General features: G+C 43.4%; 1 protein-coding gene across 9 annotated transcripts in view; it reads right to left on the bottom strand.

Annotated features, from left to right (window-relative positions):
* Positions 1–20,703, bottom strand: part of ZNF618 (zinc finger protein 618) — a 215,236-nt gene that overhangs the window by 32,121 nt on the left and 162,412 nt on the right. For 8 of the 9 annotated variants that reach the window (XM_074211158.1, XM_074211159.1, XM_074211152.1 and 5 more), the window contains 6 exons: positions 10,591–10,668; positions 9,625–9,663; positions 6,740–6,829; positions 5,814–5,849; positions 5,624–5,701; positions 3,931–4,020 (listed from right to left, as the gene is read on the bottom strand). In XM_074211158.1, coding sequence (XP_074067259.1) covers positions 3,931–4,020; positions 5,624–5,701; positions 5,814–5,849; positions 6,740–6,829; positions 9,625–9,663; positions 10,591–10,668 — 411 coding nt within the window. The remainder of the gene's footprint in view (positions 1–3,930; positions 4,021–5,623; positions 5,702–5,813; positions 5,850–6,739; positions 6,830–9,624; positions 9,664–10,590; positions 10,669–20,703) is intronic. The other variant, XM_074211154.1, reaches the window with a different exon arrangement.

The following is a 20,703-nucleotide window of genomic DNA, read 5'->3' as shown; positions in this document are numbered from 1 at the left end:
AGGCCCTTAGCAGATGTTCCTGACTGCTCCATAAGGGAACATACAAGAGAAGCCCAAATCTGCCAGCTCCCAGGGCCCAGGGTTACTAGGCTAGCAGGAGAGGGCACCATGTACTAGTTTACAAAAAAGTCCAAGAATATATATTCTGCTAGCTAAGGGAACCTGGGCTGTGAAGGGAATGGGAATTAGCCAAGGCAAGTGGGACCTAGCAAAATCATTCTCTCCTGTAAGACCTTATCTCCTATCCCCAATCATTACGCAACAGAGCAACAGACTCTCTCGGTCAGTCACCTCTCTCCACCAACCCATTACCTCCAAGTTTGCTCAAGACAACCTTCCCAAGATCATCTCAGGGAGAGTTGGACATCAAGTCTCCTCTCCTTATATGAGCCCTCAAGAGTCATACTATCTGTCTATGGGCCAAAGTCCAGACTTTGGGACCCCTGGCCAGCTATCATCTAGTGAACATTGGCAAGATGCTTTCTAGCCAGTGAGAGTAGACACATACAGGCTCTCTACCTGCTAGACATTAGCAGAAGTCACCTGCCTGGGAGACAATGTCATGAGAAGTTGACAACCTATCTAGAAGATACTATGAAGTCTCTCTTTCCCAGGAAGATGTGACAAACAGACACCAATTGGCCAGTAGGAGCTGACATGTATAGATGCTCTCTGATTAATAGACTTGGGATTTGAAACTGATAGATGTGGTCTGTCTAGGAGGCACTAATAAGATATCTTCCTTTGGGTAAGCACAGATTCTTACCAACATACACAGCTGCCCTCTGTGCAGCAGATATGGGCAGATTCTCTTCTTCCTCATGGTAACTGATACTAACAGATGTCCTCTGTCTGATGGGAACGGATACATCCCTTCCCTTCTTCTAGCAGGCACCAATAAGAGATTCCTACTCCCTAATAAGTAATGACTCACACAAACAACCTCTGTCCAGTAGATACTGATACACACAGGCATGCAGTCCACCACACAGACAGTAACCTTCTGTGCAATGAGAGACCCTCTGCCCAGTGAGCCCTGATACACTTGCATGAATGAGCATTTGTGCCTTCCTAGACACTATATACAAAGAAGCTAGCTCACTATGCCATCCTCACCAGATGGCCCCTTTCATCTTTGCCATTCACAGTTCTTGGCTCTGTTCTATCCATTCCTCCAATTCTCTTCTCTGCATCTGAAGCACAACCTGAGTGGTAGACTTGTACCCTTCTTCTCTTGAAAAAAAGTCAGACAGAGGTCCCAGAAGCACTCACTCTGCCACGGATTGTCATATAGCCTGCACATTTCCCTCATGGTAAAAATCAGCAGAAGACTGACTATTAGTGAAGTAGAGAATTACAGGATTCTAAGAGTGAAAGTTGAAAAATATTTAAGACCATCACCTGATCCAGCTCCCTTCTTTCACAGATGAAGAAGTTACAGTTTAAGAAAGTCAAGTATCTTGCCCAAAGGTCATACAGGTAGTAAAGTGGGTGCCCAACAAAAGTCCTGTGATGCAAAACCCAGTCATCTTCCTATTAAATCCTCTGCTTCATGCAGCAGCCTTTACAGAGGTCTTTGAACTTTCAGCTTCCAGGCTCTCATGGACCTCAATCCTGTGTATACCGTTTGCTATCTTCTCAAAGGCTCCCAGGTGTAGCTCACCTGAACCTCCCACCACAAGAATTTGATCTGAAGGCTACAGTTAGGAATTCTTAGGGAAGCTGTCCCCATCTTTCCCCAGGCCTGGAAGGCAAAGAAATTGGCTTTACTAACTTCAGATCAGATCACAATTCTTGTCCCCAGTCTCAAGCTCTCCCTGTACTTGATGGTGCCATGGCAGATCAGAAAACAACCCTCCAACACAATTAGACTTTATCTGTGGGCACCCTTTGCCCTTTTCACACCTAAGAATCATAGAGAACATCTCCAGTCTTCTTTCTGTCCTTCTCAAATCTCTATCAATTGTTATAGGACAAAGGCTATCCTGGGGAGAGAGAAGATGTCAGCACCATCTCTTTTATTCCATCCCCAAGTGATACTGCCCAACTGAGTGTCTATAGTTAGCACATGGGAGGAAGGGAAAGGAAGATGGGGCAATCAGAGGGTCAATTACTCAGAGTCCTAGAAGGAAATGCCAAGAACCCTCTGGCCCAACAATCCCCTATGAGAGGTACACAGAGTACAACTGGAAACACCTTTGCTATAAGACATGAAAGCCCAATGGTGTTTAAAGCTACCAGCCACAAGCCTTCAAACTCTCCAAGTGGCCCCAACTCAGAATGGCAAAGAGGACATGACATCAGGAGGAAAGACAAAGACCCAATACAGGATGCTTGATCTAGTCCATACCCAAGAGCTCCAGAGGGCTGAAGGTCAGAGTCAGAACCCAACTCTCTGAAGAAAAAAGAAGACTTTTTAAGCTCAATGACCCTAGTTAGGCTAATGAGACAGCGGTTACCATGGGGATAAGATATTCTTATCTAACAAACACAAATCAGAGAGGAGAAAAGGAAATCACAAAATGTTAAGAGATTCAAAAAAATCTCAAAGCTCAATTATTCCAAAATTTTTATTTTACATGTGTGGAAACAGGTGCAGAAGAAAGTGACTTACCCAAGGATAAGGAACAAATGAGTAAGTAGAGATGAGACACAAGCACATGGCTCCTGCTTGTCCATCAACAAATTTTTCTACTATAACAAACTGACCCCTTACTGCAGTCAATTAGTACCACCACTAGTACTAAAGGGGCTTAGGTTATCAGGGTGGCTCAGGCATTGGTTCAGATTAAAGGTTGCTGAATCTAGAATTAGGAATCTGATTTCAAATCCTAGCTCAGATAATAACTGTGTGGTCCTGGACAAGTCAGTTAACCTCTCTGGACTTCAGTTTTCTCAACTGTAAAAGAGAGAGTTGGACTTGGCAGTCTCTAAGGTTACTTTCAGCTCTAAATTGATGAACCTAACTCTTAACTGTACCCCTTGTGGCTTAAGTTTCTGTGAGAAAGAAAGTGGTTAGAAGAAAGAGAGAAAGGCCTCAAGAAAACTACCCCACAATGGGTATCCCACAAATCTAACCAGGTCATTTACACAGTCTGGAAGCAATGATCACTTGTAGGTATGGCCCAGAGAGAAATCCTGTTTAGGGGCACTGGCTGTATCAGTCCCTTTCAATCCTGAGATTTTAATGGTCCCCTGCTAGAGGCTGCCAGAGGTCTTATCCCTGGAGACTTCCAAGCCAACTCACAGCACAGTAAAGATAGACTTTCAGGAATAAAGGGTTCATCCATAGCACCTGAACTTTCTGGGCCATGTTGTCACTAGCTGAGAAGACAACTGAGAAGAAGTACTGCTCTGAGCAAGTCAGGTCCAACAATTCTTCTACCCAAAGGTGCCTCACCCACCCAGGCTCTCCAGGCAAAGGCCTCCAAGCGTAGAATCATAGACTCAGAAGAGACTTTAGAAATTATTTAGCCCAACTTCCTCATTTAACAGATGAGGAAATTGAAGATTGCTCAGATTTGCCAAGGTCACACAGGCAGTTAAATAGCAGAACCAAGATTTGAACCATCCTCCGACTTGAAATCCAGGGCTCTTCACATAGTACCACACTGCTAATGCTCCAAGTGGGGTCTGACTACATACAGTAAAGAATCCACAGCAATGAAACTGCAGGCTATGACCACGTCCCGCCACATGGTGGCTCCACGTCACATGCATAGTGAGGAGGAGGATGGTCCTAGTTCTAAGACAAGTTTCTTCTCCAGCCTCCAGACTCCAGCAGGCACCCTTCCCCCTCCCATGCCCCACGCTCCCAGGCCAGACTGGCTTCTCCCCCAGGACAGTCAGTGACAGTGAACTCCCAACCCAGGACCACAACACCAATCCACACCCAGCTGCCCCCACCCACCATCCTCAGCAGATACTCACTAATCGGAGCATGAAGGGCCACGTGCTCTTGGTAAGGAGTGTAGTATTTATACTGCTTGCCACAAAATTCACAGGTATAATTACCAGTTTCTGTGGAAAAGAATACAAATGGGTTGGGAGAGTCAAAACCTTCTCCCTATCAATCCCTTCTACAAGAGAGTCTGGGATTGTAGGTCATTGCTTCCCCATTCCTACAGTCTGGAATGCCAGGCTCCAATGGTAAAGAGTTCATATTATTTGTCCTAGAAGCAGGTTTCCATATCATCTGCTACTTTTGTCATTAGTCAGTTCCTTGAGAGCAGGACTTGTCTTGCTTGTTTGTATTCTATCCCATAACCCCCGACATAGTAGCAAGCACAAAGGAAGCAACTGGTAATTCCTCCCTTTCCTTCTTTCTCCCTCCCTTCCTTCATTCCCAACCTTGTAGGTAGTGGCACCTCAAAATCTTTCCTCAAAATTATGCCCAAAGGGCAATAAAATTTGCACATACCCTTTGATCCAGCAATACCACTACTGAGTCTGTAGCCTAAAGAGATCATGAAAAAGGGTAAAAATCCCACATGTACAAAAATATTCATAGCAACTCTTTTTGTAGTGGCAAAGAATTGGAAATTGAGTGGATATCCATCAATTGGGGAATGGCTAACTAAACAAATTGTGATGTATGGATGTGATAGAACACTATTGCTCTGTAAGAAATTATAAGGGACAGAAAAGCCTGGAAAGATCTGCATGAATTGATACTGAATGAGATGAGCAGAACCAGAATATTATACACACTAACAGCAGTATTAGGTGATGATCAACTTGTTCATTTTAGCAGCACAATAATCAAAGACAATTTAAAAAACTTTTTACATCCAAATCCAGAGAAGAAACTGTGGAGTTTAAAATGAAGACCAAAGCTTATTATTTTCAATTTTTAAAAGTTGTATTTCATCATATTTTTTCTCTCTAATGTTTTCTTTCTTCTATTTGGATCTGATTATTCTCTTACAACATATTCAATATTGATCTATATTTAGCATGGTTATAAATGTAGTATATCAGATTGCCTTCTGTCAAGGGGGAGGGGGAGAGAAGGGAAGGAGGAAGAAAAATTATAAAACTCAAAACCTTGCAAAAAAATGATTGGGAAGAAAAGAAGGAAAAAAAAGAGAAAAAATGATTGGCAAAAACTACCATTGCTTGTAGTTAGAAAAACAAAATATTTAAAAAAAAATCTTGCCTCAAATCTGTTCTAAACAATGTAGAAGTCCTTCTCTTCTAGTTCTCCCTCCCTCCCTCTCCCCTCCCCCTTTCTCCCCCTCTATTCTCCCTTCCTCTCTCCTACTCTCCCCTATTTCATTCTTGTCTACTTATCACTGGGAGATGGGAGCCAAAGAAAACATACCAAGACAGAAAGTGCTAACTACATTAATGTCTGCAATGTTTCACCCATTGGTCAGTGCCATATACTGGAAAGATGATGAACAAAATGAAAAGCAGGACCAGGCCTTGGCACTTTATACTGAATGCTGTCAATCTGCCCTGACCCCTTCCAATTCCCCATCCTCTCTTTTATATCTATTAGCCACTTTTTGCAGAATTGCCTTTGGATGGATGGCCATGTCCACAGGGACCCAGCCCACCCTGCCTCCTATCCCCATTCCAATTCCCAAGTCCATGAACCCTCCCTCCCAGGTAAGCATACTTGGCCCAATTTTCTGGAATGGCTCTGGAGGCTCCTCCTTTACTTCATCTGTAGCCACGACATTTTGTTCAAAAGGGTCTGCAGGAGAACAAATATCATTTAGCTTCGCAAGGATGCCACTCCTTGTGAGGGCCAGCACCCTGGTCATGGGAGAGGGGAGGAACAAGGGAAGAAGAGACCAAGGACTTACCTGCCCGGTTCTCTGGGGCTCCTTCGACACTAAACACTGAGCCCGGATAGGAGGTGGCGGCGGTAGCAAAGGGAAGGAAGGAAGCAAATGAGTGCTATGATTTCATCTCATAGAAAGGGCTCTGAGTCTCTCAGTGGGCACCTCATCTCAGTGACCTGGGCCACCACCACCAACCGGCTTGGGGGAACCTTACCATTCTTGGAACAATTCACTTCTTAAACAGAGGCCAAGGAAACTGGGATGGGCGAGGTGGGGCAGTGCAAAGGGTCTCACTAAACCATGTCCCAGGACCTCTCTCATTCAATACTCATCTCCATTACTCAGATCTCCAGCCAATAGAGCAGGAGATGTGGTGGGAGTAGACGATGCCCTCAACCCAACCACAATCAGAATCAGATCTTGCTTCCTTGTGAGGATATATTCCAGAAATCAAGCTGCCTCCTAAAGGGGTCACAGTCATGTTACTTTTGCAGGCCCAGCAATCCCAAGGAGTACATCACTTTAAACTCCATAGACAGGTAACAAATGGACTATTTAATTTATTTGTGGTCACCACTCAAGAGGGAGAGGAGGGTCTTTATAATCTTCATTTATGTCTTGGCCTGAAGCCAGAATTGTGTTCAAGACCAGAGCTCATAAGTCATGGGCAGAGGTGGGGGGTAGGGGATAAATGTTTTAAAGAAATAACCACTGAGAGGAAGAAAAGATAAAAGAGAAGGCAGACAGTAAAGAGGAGAGGTGATGAAAAGAAGAAAGAAATGGAGGAAAGAACCTGTTAGGAACCAACTTTTTAGCAGGATTCAGGGTAGAGAGGCCACAAGCAGCCCATGGCTACCCTGGACAAGAAAGGGGTGGTCCTGAATGCTTCCTGTTTCATCTCAAAATCCCCAGGATAGCCCCCAAACAGAAAGAGTTGCCCCACTCACCATCCACAGCATGTAGGTCTCGGTGCTCTTGAAAACAGCTGTAATATTTATATTTCTTCCCACAGATATCACACGTGTACCTAAAGTTGTCTGTGGGAGCAGTGGAAGGAAAACAGGAAATGTGAAAATCTTGACCATTCAGGGATGGGTGCAGCAGCTGGCGGACCTTGGTCTGGAGTGGCTCAAGTTAATATCTGCTACTTTGGGAAATGACAGGATCTTGAGTTATGGTTGAGCAAACCACTTGTATTTTAATTGGACAACACCATCCTATATCATGTCCATACTTGAATTAGGGGTCCCATGAAAAGTGTCCCCTGGCCATTCTAGCCATTCTGCTACCTGGCAATGCCCACTCCAGAGGGTTAGGAAACTATTAGGATATCTGCTGACATCTGACAAAGTATCCTATTTGCTCCTAAGTTGTTGTTTAACTCCAATGAAAAGGCAATAAAGTCTAGAAGAATTTACTTAACTATTTTTCTTTTTGACTGAAAAATGCCAGCCCAGAGATTTTCTCTTACTCTCAAGGACTTCAAGTCTATATGGGAAGAACAAGACTCATGGGCAACCAAAGAACATAAGAAAAATACTAAACAGAGGAATACTCTAATAGAAGTAGTTATATGGCAACAGATATAGGGCTAGACCTCAGGAAAACTGACTTCAAATTTAACCTTAGACACTTACTAGCTGTGTGATCCTGAACAAGTCACTTAACCTTTGTTTGCCTCAGTTTGGCCATCTGTAAAATGGGGATAATAAAAGCATCTGATGGGGAGGTTGTGAAGATCAAACAAAATATTTGCAAGGTATTTTGCAAACCTCAAAGCACTATATAAATGATAGCTTATCATTATTAGAGAGCCTAGAATCAAGTACTGAATCATGAATTAGAGGCTCCCATGGCTCCAAGAACTCACTCTGGGCTATGAGAGGAAGAGGGGATGAGAACACACTAGAACCAAGTTTTCATGAGGGAGAGCTGAAGGGTTGGTCAATGACTCACTCCAATATCCCCTCTACCTGTCTTGTTTCTTTTTACCTATAAAATAGAAACAAGATATAAAGGTACAGAGGAAAGAGCATCAGACAAGCGGTTAGGAGACCCAAGTCATAATCCCAGCTCCTCTCCGCTCTAGACTGGTCAATTGCCCTCTCCTTGTCTCACTTTCCTAATCTATAAAAAGGAAGATGTTGGACTGGATGCTTCCTTCACTTTCACTGATTCCACTCCAAGTTGCCCTTCCAGGTCATCAGTGGAATGCCTTAAACCCTCTCCACTTCTTTCAGAGAACAGCCAGTTACCACAAACCCAAACACAAGACAAGCCACTTGCATGCCACCCACCACAAGGGCCACGGGTGACCAGGCGGTTTTCTCTACAGGAAAGAGCGTCTGCCTCTTAATTAATTGAGCTTGGGAACAGAGAGTGCATTATTCATGTGCACATTACAGTGACAGCCTTATGCTTTAAGTGCTTAAGCAAACACTTAGTGCAAGAGACTAATTGTTCTACATGTGGGGAGCTGGCAGACCCATTCCTGATTGATATTCTGAGCTTGGTGGGCAACCCGCCCAGGGGATGGACACTAGGATGGGCTTCTGATGAGGCAAGCCAAAGTTCACCAGAAGTGAGTCACTGGTGCCACCCAGCCCTATGACCTTGGGCTTCCTCTTATCTACCCAGAAGTCAAATCTTTCATGAACTGCTTCTCCAGTTTAAGATGTGAGCTCCTTGACAAAACTCTCTATTTGCAACCCCAATACTCAGCAAAGAATCTGGCTCCCACTTAACATTTTTGTTTGTTTTTGCTGCATTAAAGCAATCAGGAGTTAAGTGACTTGCCCAGGGCCACAAGCTACTAAAGAGGGAGGGGCTCTTCCCAACTATCCACAGTGCCTTTCTCTTAACACTAATAAGCCCTGACTTCTTCCTTCCCACCATCCCTTTCTCTCCTGGCTTCCTCCCTCCCCTTCTCCTTTTTTTCCCTGGCTCTTCCTTTCCTCTTCATTCATTCCTGATATTTAGAATCTTCTCTAACTCTAATAATACTCCATGACCAGGTCACTGGATCAACTGTGAAGCAAAGGTGACTGGGTAAGAATTTGGCAGCAGCTGCCCAGTCCCATGTACTATGTTTGAGTGGGGGCAGGTCTTGGGGAAAAGGACAATAAAAGCATGGGGAGAAAAAATGAGTAACACTGAGCAGAGGGAGGGGAAAGCAATCGAGGAGGTAAAAATATCCCTGGCCATAAAGACCACGGCAACCAGCAAAGTCTTTCCACACAAAGGAAGCCAAGAGGCGTACAAACCAGGCCATTGAGGGGAGGGTTGGAAAGGCAACAGGAACCCAAAATAGCAAATGAAGGAAAGATTAAATGGGGAAAGTCTTTAAATACACTCAGAGGCAAATCAACAGACCAGAAAAAGAAGGGAACTATTGAAAGCAGGGAGGACAAGTGCAGGCTGAGGAGGACAACAGAAGGTGCCCTCACTAGACTTTAGGAGGACAGACTGCAGACCTTCCTAAGATTTAGGCCTAAAAAAAGTCTGTTGAAATCATGAAGTCCAATCAAGGTTATAGACTTGAAGAAATGCAATGGGTACCCGAGTTCTCAGACTCCAGTCCTCCCACATCCAGCCCCTAACCCTGAATCCAAGGCTTCTTCGAAATCCCACTACTAAGGGAAGCCTGGTCAGAACCCTAAACAGGCTGCTGCTCTCTGTAACCTATTCCCTTAACCAGAGAAGCAGATCCAGATCCTGACACTACCCCTGCAATGGCAAGGGGGACAGATCAGACAAAGAGAGAGCAAACCCTGAGATTCAACCTTCTCTCTGCCCCTACCCTCCTTCCCCATGAAGACAGCAAGATACTTACTGCCCTGGGAGGCTCCTTCACCTGAGGCTGCTTCAGTGTCTGTAAGAAAAAAGTGGGACAGGCAGATGAGTCCATAGAGGGGGAGCAGAGGACCAGAAAAACTGCTTTTAAAACAAAGGAAGCAGGTTTGTGGGAGTGTGGCTGACGCTGCTCTGACAGGAGAAACAGAAGATCAACTTCCCATTCCCAACAGACCCCCTTCCACTAACCTAACTCTTCTCAATCTCCCTCCCTGTTTCAATCATGGGGAAAAGTCAATACCCAGAAGCTTCAGGCCCTAATCCCTCCTTTAAAATACAGGGATGAGCTTTGTAGGGGAGCACAACCCAGAGAAGCCATGCTACCATTCTGTCCCCAGGAGACCACCAGGATCTACTGTTTATTGAGAATATGAACTAGGGAATATTGGAAGAACTGAGGCATGGGTGCTGCTCTCAGGGAGCTTCAATACAGCTGTATAGTTGAGACACCCAAACATAGATGACTCAGGCATTGCCTAAGTGTCAAAAGAATAGGACCCACTAGCAAGACTACCCTGTCAGTCCAGTCCCTTCAGACCCCAGGACAGACCTTGACAAACCCCAAATCTGCACTGGCTTCCAGTTTAGCTGGACAGATTGCTGATCAGCTGGTTTCCACCTCTCAATAGCCTTGAATTTCCTCACACCTTCCCTCCCACTCTACAAGGTTCAGAACAGGAGGGCAGGCTCTTTTTTCCCTATTTCAGGAAACACTGAATTCTCTACAGTCGCCCCCAAGAAGGCAGGCAAAGACCAAAGCTCTATAACTATATTTTGCTCAGCAGAGTCCATTTGAGGCTGGTATAAGATTAGAAAGAGAAGCGGGTGAGAGATGGGGAGCAAAAGAGGAAAAGGAAACATAGCTCTAGTTTCTCACACCATCCCCCACTCCCTCCTTCTTGCACCCATCTGAGACAAAAGTGAAGGCTGCAGAAAATCTTCCTACCTCGATGCGCTCGCACATGGGTCTGGAAACAGTTATAATATTTGTATTTCTTCCCACATATTCCACACTCGTAGGACCCTGGGGGGAAAAAGGCAAAGGAAAGGATTGATCATTTCCCTTCATCTGCAACCAATAGCCAAGCCCAGTTGCAGGAGAAAGAATGACTTAGTCCAGGAATCCTGCAGGTTCTACCATCCTGGAAGAAGCTCAAAGAACAGGGCAGCTCCCAGACCCTGTGGATCACTTGGGCCTAGAACACAGGAACAAATTTTAATTATGTCCTATCTCAGTTACTCACTTGTGGGTTAACAATTTTGTCTGCATAGAGAATTGGGATTATCTTCTCTGACTAGTCAGAAGAAATTTGGAGGCCACAAGGAAAGGCAGACACATATACAGATCTCACTGCAGGTAAAACATATGCACAGTAGTCCAAACAAAAATACATTAAAATCTGTTATATATAATATGTGTCTTCACACACACACACACACACACACACACACACACACATTTATCTGTAAACTCACCTATTATTTTTTTCTCATCCTAGTTCATACTGTATAAGGCTATATTCCCCTTGTGAATAAAAGAGCCTCTAATCCTAATTCCTTTATGAACATGCTCTCTACGAAAGGGATGATAAATGCTTTAGCCACCTCACCTTAAAATATAATTTTTATCTATTATTTCTATATTAGAAAATAATGATCATGTTTGTAAGAGTACTCTGAAAAGAAAGCAAAACTGGACAAATGCAACATATAGTTGTTTGTTATTATCATTTCTGTCCCAAGACAGACACCAGAGGAAAGCACAAAGTCCTTTCTAAGAGACTCCCTACTATCAAGACTGGACACATCTCTTCTGCTAGGATTCGGGGAAATTGAAGAAGAGCTGTCTCCACAGGAGCCAGGCAGGTGGAAAGCTGCCCAGAGTACAAATTTTTACTCAGGTAAATACAGTACCTTTCACAGTCCTCCTGATCTGAGATAAAACCAGGGAAACACTGGATCATCATGATTCAAGCCAAACCCTGGACACTCTGGAATTTTATTTGCAGAGAAAGAGTCAGAGACAGAAAGATAGAGGAAGGGAGAGGTGAAAGGATGCTGACTGTGCCATGAACTGCAAACCTTCACCTAGGAAACTCTTTCCTGGAGGAGGAGGAGGAGAAAGAACTTCAATGGATATGTTTTATTTTAAAATTCTGAACTTTAGAAACATCAAAAAAGATGAACAATTCCATATGGCTTATGTATGCAATTGCCAATCTGCTCAGCTTGTGTCTCTCTCCAAGAACACATAGCTTCAGCATGTTACATTCAAAGCTGCCCTATTTGTCTGGGTTTGCTACTTAACCCCTCTATTCTTGTCTATGCATTTTTTTAAAAATGCTTCAATGAACCTCTTTTTTTTCTTTTTACTGTTACATTTTTCTCTAGTAGAAGGTTTATGCCATCTCAGACCCCACAGAGAGAGAGAAGAGAAAGAACTTTCATTCTATACCCCTAAAAGAGTTATATTAATAACTAACTAGGAGATGTAATGGATAGAGAACAGGGATTCGAAGTCAGGAAAACCAGAGTTCAAATGTTGCCTCAGACATAGAAACTGTGTGATCTTAGACAAGTTATTTAACCACTATGTGCCTCAGTTTCCACACCTGTTAAATGGGGACAATAAAAGATCTTCTCTCCCAGGGACATACTCATTGAGACCTTCCTAGGAGACTTCAAGTAACTCAGTCACATCCTGGGCTTCACCAGAAATCACTGATATGGGGAACAAGTGGCCTGAGTTTTGGTTTGAGGTAGCAGATCTAAAGCTTCAGATCAAGTGAGCCAGGTCACCTCTTGAGGGGTGGGGTGTCTTTGCCTCTCTTTGTATCTCCAGAGTTTAGCACAATACCTGTTTGATAAATGTTTACCAACTGAAGATGTAGTAGAAATGGTCATTTGAAACCTGGGTTGTGTAGTCCCAGTTAAGTTTTTAGTTTATTGTATGACCTATCCTCTTTGGATCTCCATTTCTCCCTCTGTAAGATGAGTAGATCTCAATGTATGTTCTCAAAGGCTCCTTCCAAGCCCTGAGATTTGATGGCTAGACTGTTTTTTGATGACCAATCCCTACCCCACTCCCCACCATAATGTAAACACAAAGGGGAATTTCCAACACGATCTCTAATTTTACTCCCACCATTCCCCCCCCTCCACTAAAGCCAATCATAAAAGAAACCTAAGGATTCTTTCCTACATGGCCTCACATGATAAAAACAAAAACTATAAAGTAAAAACAAAAATCAAGGGCCTATCTGCTAAATCTTGTTTTCTGTGGCCTAATCATTCCCAAGTTCTCCTAGGAAAAGCTACTTGGGAAGTAAAAGTGAAACACAGTTAACTTCACGGCCATCTTATTAGTATATAGTCATCGGGTCAAACCAAAATTCTGACCAAATCACATCTTTTTCCTGAACCAGGGAGAAGGTTGTGGGTTTATCTAAAAAGAACATTCATCCTCTCTTTCCTCCCAATTTCCCAAGCTAATCTTATATATTATCCAAGGCTACTCTCCATACACCTTCTCTCATCCATCCATCCTGTGTCCTATCCTCCTCAGGGCCCAGATCAATGAAGAAACACACACAGCCCAGGGACCTGATCCAGAACAAGCCAGCAATGGGAAAGAGAGTCTGGATCTGTGATAGTGAGAAGGAATAAGAGTGAGGAATACAGAGGAACATGTTAGATAGACCGAGGTCAGATGCCTAGAGACAAAGGGAAAGGATAGCGGAAGGCCAGTGAAGAACTAAAGGGAAATAAAAATGGGAAAGGGGATGAGGAACAGGAAGGGAAATGGAAAGAAAGGGATTTGAGAGAGACGTTCTAGCCTCTCTTTTGCCACTAACTCGAGCCAATGGTGATAGAGATCTCAGCCAAGCTGCTGGCTAGAACTGCTTCCTGACACTAGGCCAGGAGAGCTCTTGTCTGCAGGCTGGTGGGAAAGACTGGTGCCAGTGAACACAAGAAGCCAGTGAGCAAGGAATGGGAAGGTGCCATAAAAGTCACCCATCCTACTGCCCAGTTGGCTGAAGCTCCATCTGTGTTGGCAGTCCTGGGATCAGTGGGAGCATGGCTTGCCAAACACAGGCTTGAGGGTTAGACAGCTGAACTGAGAGACCACAGAAACCATCATCCCACCCTCTGAACCCAGACTCCCTGTACCACAGGTCTTTCTCATCACTGTCTAGGCCCATGCTTTCTGATAAGGTCTCCACCAACATTTGCTTGGGAATCTCTTCCTCCCAAATACACTTTTATTCACACTAAAATCAACACATACTTGAAGGAGAGTTGAACTAAAAGACGTCCTCTTTATAGAGAGGCTATAAATTCCACTGTAATTCTCTTATGGACCTGGGAAATCACTTCCCTGCCCTCAGTTTCAGCTTTCTCATCCACAGAATGTTTAGTAATTTCAGTTATGTCCAATTCTTTGTGACGCCAATTGGAGTATTCTTGGCAAAGACGATGGAATGATTTCCCATTTCCTTCACCAGATCATTTTACAGATGAGAAAACTGAGGCAGAAAAGGTTAAATGACTTTCCCAGGATCACACAGCTATTAAGTGACTGAGATTGGATTTGAACCAGGAAGAGGAGTCTTATCTATAGAACAAAGGGCCTAGAACAGAAGAACTCTCAGGTTCCTTCCAGGATTCAGAGGTTCCAAAAGAAGCTCTGGGTCAAAGCAGTGTCTTTCTTCCTTTTGAGTCATCCTCCCCCTCAACGGTATAGGTGGTTAACCAGACTCATGCCATGAAAAGGCCTGTTGCCATTCTATGGTCTTTCCTAGGAAGGTTAGGAAATATACCTCTGACTTTGACTACATCAACACCTTTAAGGTCTAAGGGAACTCAGAAGTCATCTGATCCTACCTCCTTGGGCAACATCCACAAAGGACAGTCATTCACACTCTTCCTGAATAACTGTAGTGACAAGAGTTCACCCTCATCACACTTCTGGCTAGCTTTAATTATTGGGAATTTTTGTCTCATATGAAGTTGAAATCAGACTTCCATTAGCTTCCACCCACTGGCTCTAGTATCTGGAGTCACACTGAAGAGGCTAATCTCTCATCTCCTTGACAGCCTTTCACATATCTGAGGGCAGGAATTGTGACAATGCCCCTCTCCCCACCAAACAACTTAACTAACAATTCCCATCCCTCAAAAACATTCCTGAAATGTTTTAGTTTACAGATCCTTCACCATCCTGATTTCTAGAATATTTGGTCCCTTCAGAAATTATTCCCAGATTAATCACACAACTAACCATGTGCTATATTACAATTTATGAATTATGTCTGGTGACAAGAAGAAGAAACTGGTTACTGAATTAGAAGTCATGGGAACTTGGGGAGGAAGTGACCAACATTAATCTGTGATTAAAAAGGGAGGAAGAATGTACTATACAGTTTGGGAAAAGAGATTTCAAAGAAAAGGTGGGTGGGATTCTATAGGTTAAAATTTTAGAGGGAAGAGAAATAGAAAACCTATAAGAATACAATTCTAACAATGCAAATATGAACAACTTTATGGAAGAAAAAGGGGACTGTGAAGAAAAGGCATATATAGATGCCGTCTGTTGTCAACAAATATTACTACATCCTAGGGAAGGTGCCAAAGAAAGAAAGAAAGGCAAGAATGTGGTCCTTCCCTCAAAGTGTTCACAATCTAATAGGGGAAACAACATGCAAACAATTACAAATATACAAGATAAATACAGAGTGGATTAAAGGTAATCTCAGAGGGAAAGCATACATTGGTTAATTTATAATCAGACAATTGAGGGTGAATAACAAATGAGTATAATGTCAGAAGGTTGACAATTAGGAACCATCACTGCATGTAACTGAAAAACAAAATATTTATAATGCAAAAAATAAAATAAAATAAATGCTAGGAACAACAATAAAAAAGCATTTTTAAGATCAAAGAAGAAAGATGATTACCTTGTGAATTAGGTGAGATGATACCAACAGATGAAAGAGAAGGCTGAACTACTCAACTCTTGAAGGATAGAATAAAAATGGTTAACTGGGAGTTGAACTCAAGACAAGTGAGGAGAGAACAAGGGACTTGTTGAATTCACTTAATCAAACCCCCAAATAAACCAGAGCCTGGGGAACAGAAAGACTAGCACACATGGTTGCAGTCACCATAAGTAACTAATGGGAAAGGTGCTACATGACTGGAGAAAAACAAATGCCCTGAAACCCTATATCAAAAAGTTTGACGTCAATTCTTGGCAACATCATGGAACCCATTATTAAAGGGATGGTTTAGGAACATTTAGAAAAAAGGTGATTGCTAAGAGACTGTATGGCTTCATTGAGAACACATGATGAATGGCAGACTAACAGAAATGGAGAAAGGGAAGAGGAATGAGAGAAAGAAGAAGGGGAGGAAGGAGGAAAAAAAGAAAAAGAAGGAAGCAGGGATGGAAGGAAGGAGAAAAGAAAGGAAAAATGGAAGGAAGGAGGAAAGAAACAAAAGGGAAGAGCAAGGAGGGAAGAAGGTGGAGGATGGGAAGGATGGAAGGAGGGAAGGAAGGGTGGAAGAAAGGAAAGCGTGAGGGAGGGGAGGAAGGAAGGAGAGAGAGGGAAGAAAGGAAGGAGGGAGAGAGAGAGGGAAGAAAGGAAGGAGGGAGAGAGGGAAGAAAGGAAGGAGGGAGGGAAGAAAGGAAGGAAGGAGGGGAAAGAAGGGGGAAGGGGAAGGAAGGAGGGAGGGAAGACAGGAAGGAGGGAGGGAAGAAAGGAAGGAGGGAGGGAAGAAAGGAAGGAGGGAGGGAAGAAAGGAAGGAGGGGAAAGAAGGGGGAAGGGGAAGGGGGAAGGAAAGGAAGAAGGGAAGGAAGGAGAGAAAGGAAGAGGGAAGGAAAAGAGGAGGGAGGGTAAGAAAGAAGAGAAGGAAGGAAAGCGGGAAGGAAGAAGGGAAAGGGAAGGAAGGAAGGAAGGAGGGACAGAGAGAGAGAGAGAAGAAAAAAACAAGCATTTATTAAGCTTATACTCACCAAGCTTATACTCAGCTAAACTCTTTACAAATATCTCATTTAAAAAGGGGGCAGATGTAGATTAGAAAGTTAAAACACTGGATGACAAGAGTCAAATCTTAAATTAGATCTTGATAACCTAGAACAATTATCAGATTTGATATAAGATGCACCTCCCTGATATTATTAGTACCTTTGATTTTTTTTTTAAATACACATATGGTCATGTGAAAAAGATTCAAAGATTTTAACAGATTGCAAACTCATTATGAATCAATGATGTAACACAGCAGCCCCCAAAAGCTAATTCAATCTTGAGTTATTTTAATAAAAGGAGAGAGAGGAGGGAATACTACCATTGTGCTCTTCTTTGGGAAGAATGCAATTCAGTGGACATTGATAAACGGTACTAGGTCCAAGAGGGCAACAGGACAATAAGAAGGTCAGAAGATCATGCCTCAAGGGGACCATACAGTCCCTTTTTAAAGAAATTAGGGGTATTCAAACTGGAAGATTAAAGCAGAAATGATAGTTGCCTTCAAGGCTATATAAATGGAGGGCTATCATGAAGAAGAGAAAATGACAACAAAAGTTACCATGAGAAGGGGAGATTAGGCACATTCTACATAGCCCCCCAAGGCAGAATGGGGATCAGTAGATGGAAGCTGTAGAGTGGCAGGTTTGTATGCAATGCAAGGAAAAGGGAAGAATAACTGAGGATATCCCCAGAGGTCACTGCCACAGATATCTGTTCTGGGACAGACTGGGCTAGATAAAGTTCAAAATATCTTCCCATTCTGAGATTCTGTAACCTAATTGTGTACTTTTTGCCAGGGAGCAAGGCTTGGCTTTTCTAAACTCCTTAAGGAAACAGATGACATGCTCCTTTTCTCCTTCCTCGTCCCCCATCACACAGAACAGGGGTGTCTCTAAACATTGGATAGAGCTTAAGGACCAAACAAAGATTTAAGAGATAAACCTCCTAGACTATAGTCTTTTCTCAGAGGGGAGGAAAAAGAATCTTACCTTTTCCTGTCAATGGCCCCCTGAGGCAGCCAGTTGGTAGAATGGATAAGCCTGGAATCAAAGATGGCATGAGTTCAAATCCTACAGATTTGTGTACAGAAGGATTATGAATGCAGGAAGATGACTCTCAAGTCTGGCATCTTATCTGCTGAGCTAATTAGCAGATCCTACCAACACATCTAAGAACCTGCCACTATTGTAAAAGAGGAACATAAGCCAGACTAGGTAAATCATTTAACCTCTGTTTGCCTTAGTTTCCTCAACTGTAAAAAATGGGGATAACAACAGTACTTCCTCATAGGGTTGTTCTGAGGATCAAAATGAGATGTTTTTCAAAGTACTTAGTACAGTGCCAACATATAATTTCCAGACAGCTAGGTGGCATAATAGAGCTCTTAGCCTAGAGTCAGGAAAACCAGAGTTCAAATCTGGTCTCAGACATTTACTAGTTGTATGATCCTGGGTAAGTCACTTAAAATAAAAAAATTCAAGAATTCAGCCTGTTTCCCCAAATGTAAAATGGAGCTATCTACCTCCCAGAGTTGAGCATTGAACAAAATATTTGTAAAGTGCTAAGTATCGTGCCTAGCATCTAGTCAGTGCTTAATACATGCTTATTTCCTTCTCATTGCCTAAAAAGCTTAGCAAAGTGATGCAGTGGGCTCAGAGCACTGGTGGATTTATTGTGTGGCTAGGGAGGGTGGGGAGAAGGGGTCATGTAGCAGAAGGAAAAAGAGAGAATGAGCTGAAGAACTTTATTCTTTTAGTTATCTTGTACATTCAGCCTCTGGAACACCTGTTGACAGCTAGGCCAACTGGGGCTCTTCCCCCCCAAGTCTTTATACTATCACCAAGTGAAGAGTCACAGCCTCAATTGTCACACATGCAATGAGTATCAAAATATACAGTCAAAAATCCAGGTCTGCCTTCACTTAGGTCCCCTGGAACTGAGCAGTCCATTGCCAGTCTAAATGGTACAAGAAATTAGAAAAGAGCCCAAAAGTCAGGGGTTTTTCCAAAGCTTGGGTATAGAGAAAAGAGCCCTGGCAATAAGGATCAGGATCTAGTCCTAGTTAATGAGCCATTAAACATTGGGTAAATTTCTTCACAGTCTTGAGTCCTAGTTTCTTTATTTATAAAATAAGAGGTTCCACTTTTTGCCCAAATACTAGTAGCTAGTTTTTATACAGGTGTGCCACACAAAAGTAGGGGTCATTATCGGACTCACTTTACAAAGCAGAGGCTGAAAAAGGGAGGTTAAGTGTGGAAGGATTATGAATGCAGGAAGATGACTCCAGTCCAGCATGCTCTCCACTGAGCTAATTAACTGTTCCTGTCAACACAGCAAAGGGCCTGCTGCTCTTGTAAAAGAGGAGCTTAGCCCAGGAGAGGAACACAGCCAGGCAGCAGCAGTAAGCCTCCAGATCCCAAGGTGAGGCTCTCAAGGTTCCCAGCCTCTGGGTGAGGCCCACACCCCTCCTCAAAATAAGTAGGATGAGTAGGGACAAAGACGTGGGCATCAGTTTCAGGAGTTAAGTCATCCTTCAGGATGAAACACTCTTGGAAACAAGAAGATGAATCTTAGAAACAAAAGGTCATATGATAATCCTATAATCTAGTGCTATAAAGGTATTCAAAATACAAAAAAAAAATCTGAGGAACTCTTAAAGAGTTATAGGTCTAAGCCTCTCATTCAACAGACATGGAAAATAAGACCCACATTTATACCTGAAAAAGTTTAAAACAAAAAAAGCTGGTTCTGAGTCCAATCAATCAATAACCATTAAGTAAGCACTTCCTATGAACCAGACACTGATATGGGTTAGGTCATTCTTCTCCCTATTGTCAGCTGGGCTGGTTCTTCTGCTCACACCCTGTGCCTGGGGCAGGAGGAGTAATTGTGTTTGTTCTGGGAAGAGGCTTCAGCAGCAATGGAGGCATAGACTTGGAGTTCCTCAGACCTGAGGAGCCCAGGGATGATGTCCACAGCACTCCCCCCAGTCCTGTGGGTAAGCTCCCACGCCAATGCCTCTACTCCCTAGTTGACCCAAGCCCCCACAGGTCGACCAGGCTCTAGGCCCAGACCCTCAGGCTCCCAGGGCTCCAACCATGCCGCTAATCAAGCTGATCCGCAGCTGATGCGCCCTCTGTGCCCAGACTCAACCAGGACTTCAGAAAACAAATCCTGAGGTAGCTGTTCTTTCTCCTGGCTTTTCTTTCTGGGTTTTGTGGATCGGATTAATGTTAAGAGCTCTGTTTCATTATCAGAGATGGGGAAAGATCAGGAGACTTTAGAACTGTGCCGGTCTTCTCTCCACCATCTTGGCCTATGATATGGGTTAGGGATATAATAAAAAGCAAAAACAGTCTTGCCTACAAGAAGTTTCTGTTTTAACAAGGGAGATAGCAGGTCCAAAAGTAGGAATCTTCAATACACATATAGAGTACATAACTTGAGAAGAGGGACTCTTCTAAGGCTAGGGGAGGAGGAGGGAGAGGAAGAATGAAAGGGAAGAAAGGCAATATTTGAGCCCATGACTCTTAGTCAGATTGCTAGAGGTGGAGCAAAGGAACAGAATTCAAGGCAAAGGGAATAGCCAATGCAAAGAATATAGGCATTGCTACACTTCGCAGGGTGAACTTTGGGCAAAAAACTCTTCTGGGGATATAGGACACAGGAGTCCCAAGTGATGACACAATTACTTCCTTTAGTAACTGCTGTGAAATGGTGAAAAGGTTTGTGGCTGGGAAGAGTACAGAGGGAGTTGAGGGAGGGAGGAGAGGAAAGGGGAAGGTACAGAGGGAGAGGAAGAAGAGGGAAAGACTGAAAGAAGAGAGAAGGAAAGAAAGGGAAAGGGAGAAAAAGGAAAAAGTAAAGGGGGGAAGGGAAAAGGAAATTGAGGGAAAGGGAAAGGAAGAAGGAAAGGGAGACAGAACAGAAGAAAGAAAGAGGGAGAAGAGAGGGAGAAACAAGAAAGGGAGTTAAAGGAGAAGGGGGAAAGGAAGAGGGAGGTGGGAGAGAAAGAAAGGAAAGA

Source organism: Macrotis lagotis, chromosome 1 (assembly GCF_037893015.1).
Source record: "Macrotis lagotis isolate mMagLag1 chromosome 1, bilby.v1.9.chrom.fasta, whole genome shotgun sequence".
NCBI classification, from domain to species: Eukaryota; Metazoa; Chordata; class Mammalia; order Peramelemorphia; family Peramelidae; genus Macrotis; species Macrotis lagotis.
The sequence above is the reverse complement of the archived record's forward strand: the minus strand, read 5'-3'. Positions and strand labels throughout refer to the sequence as shown.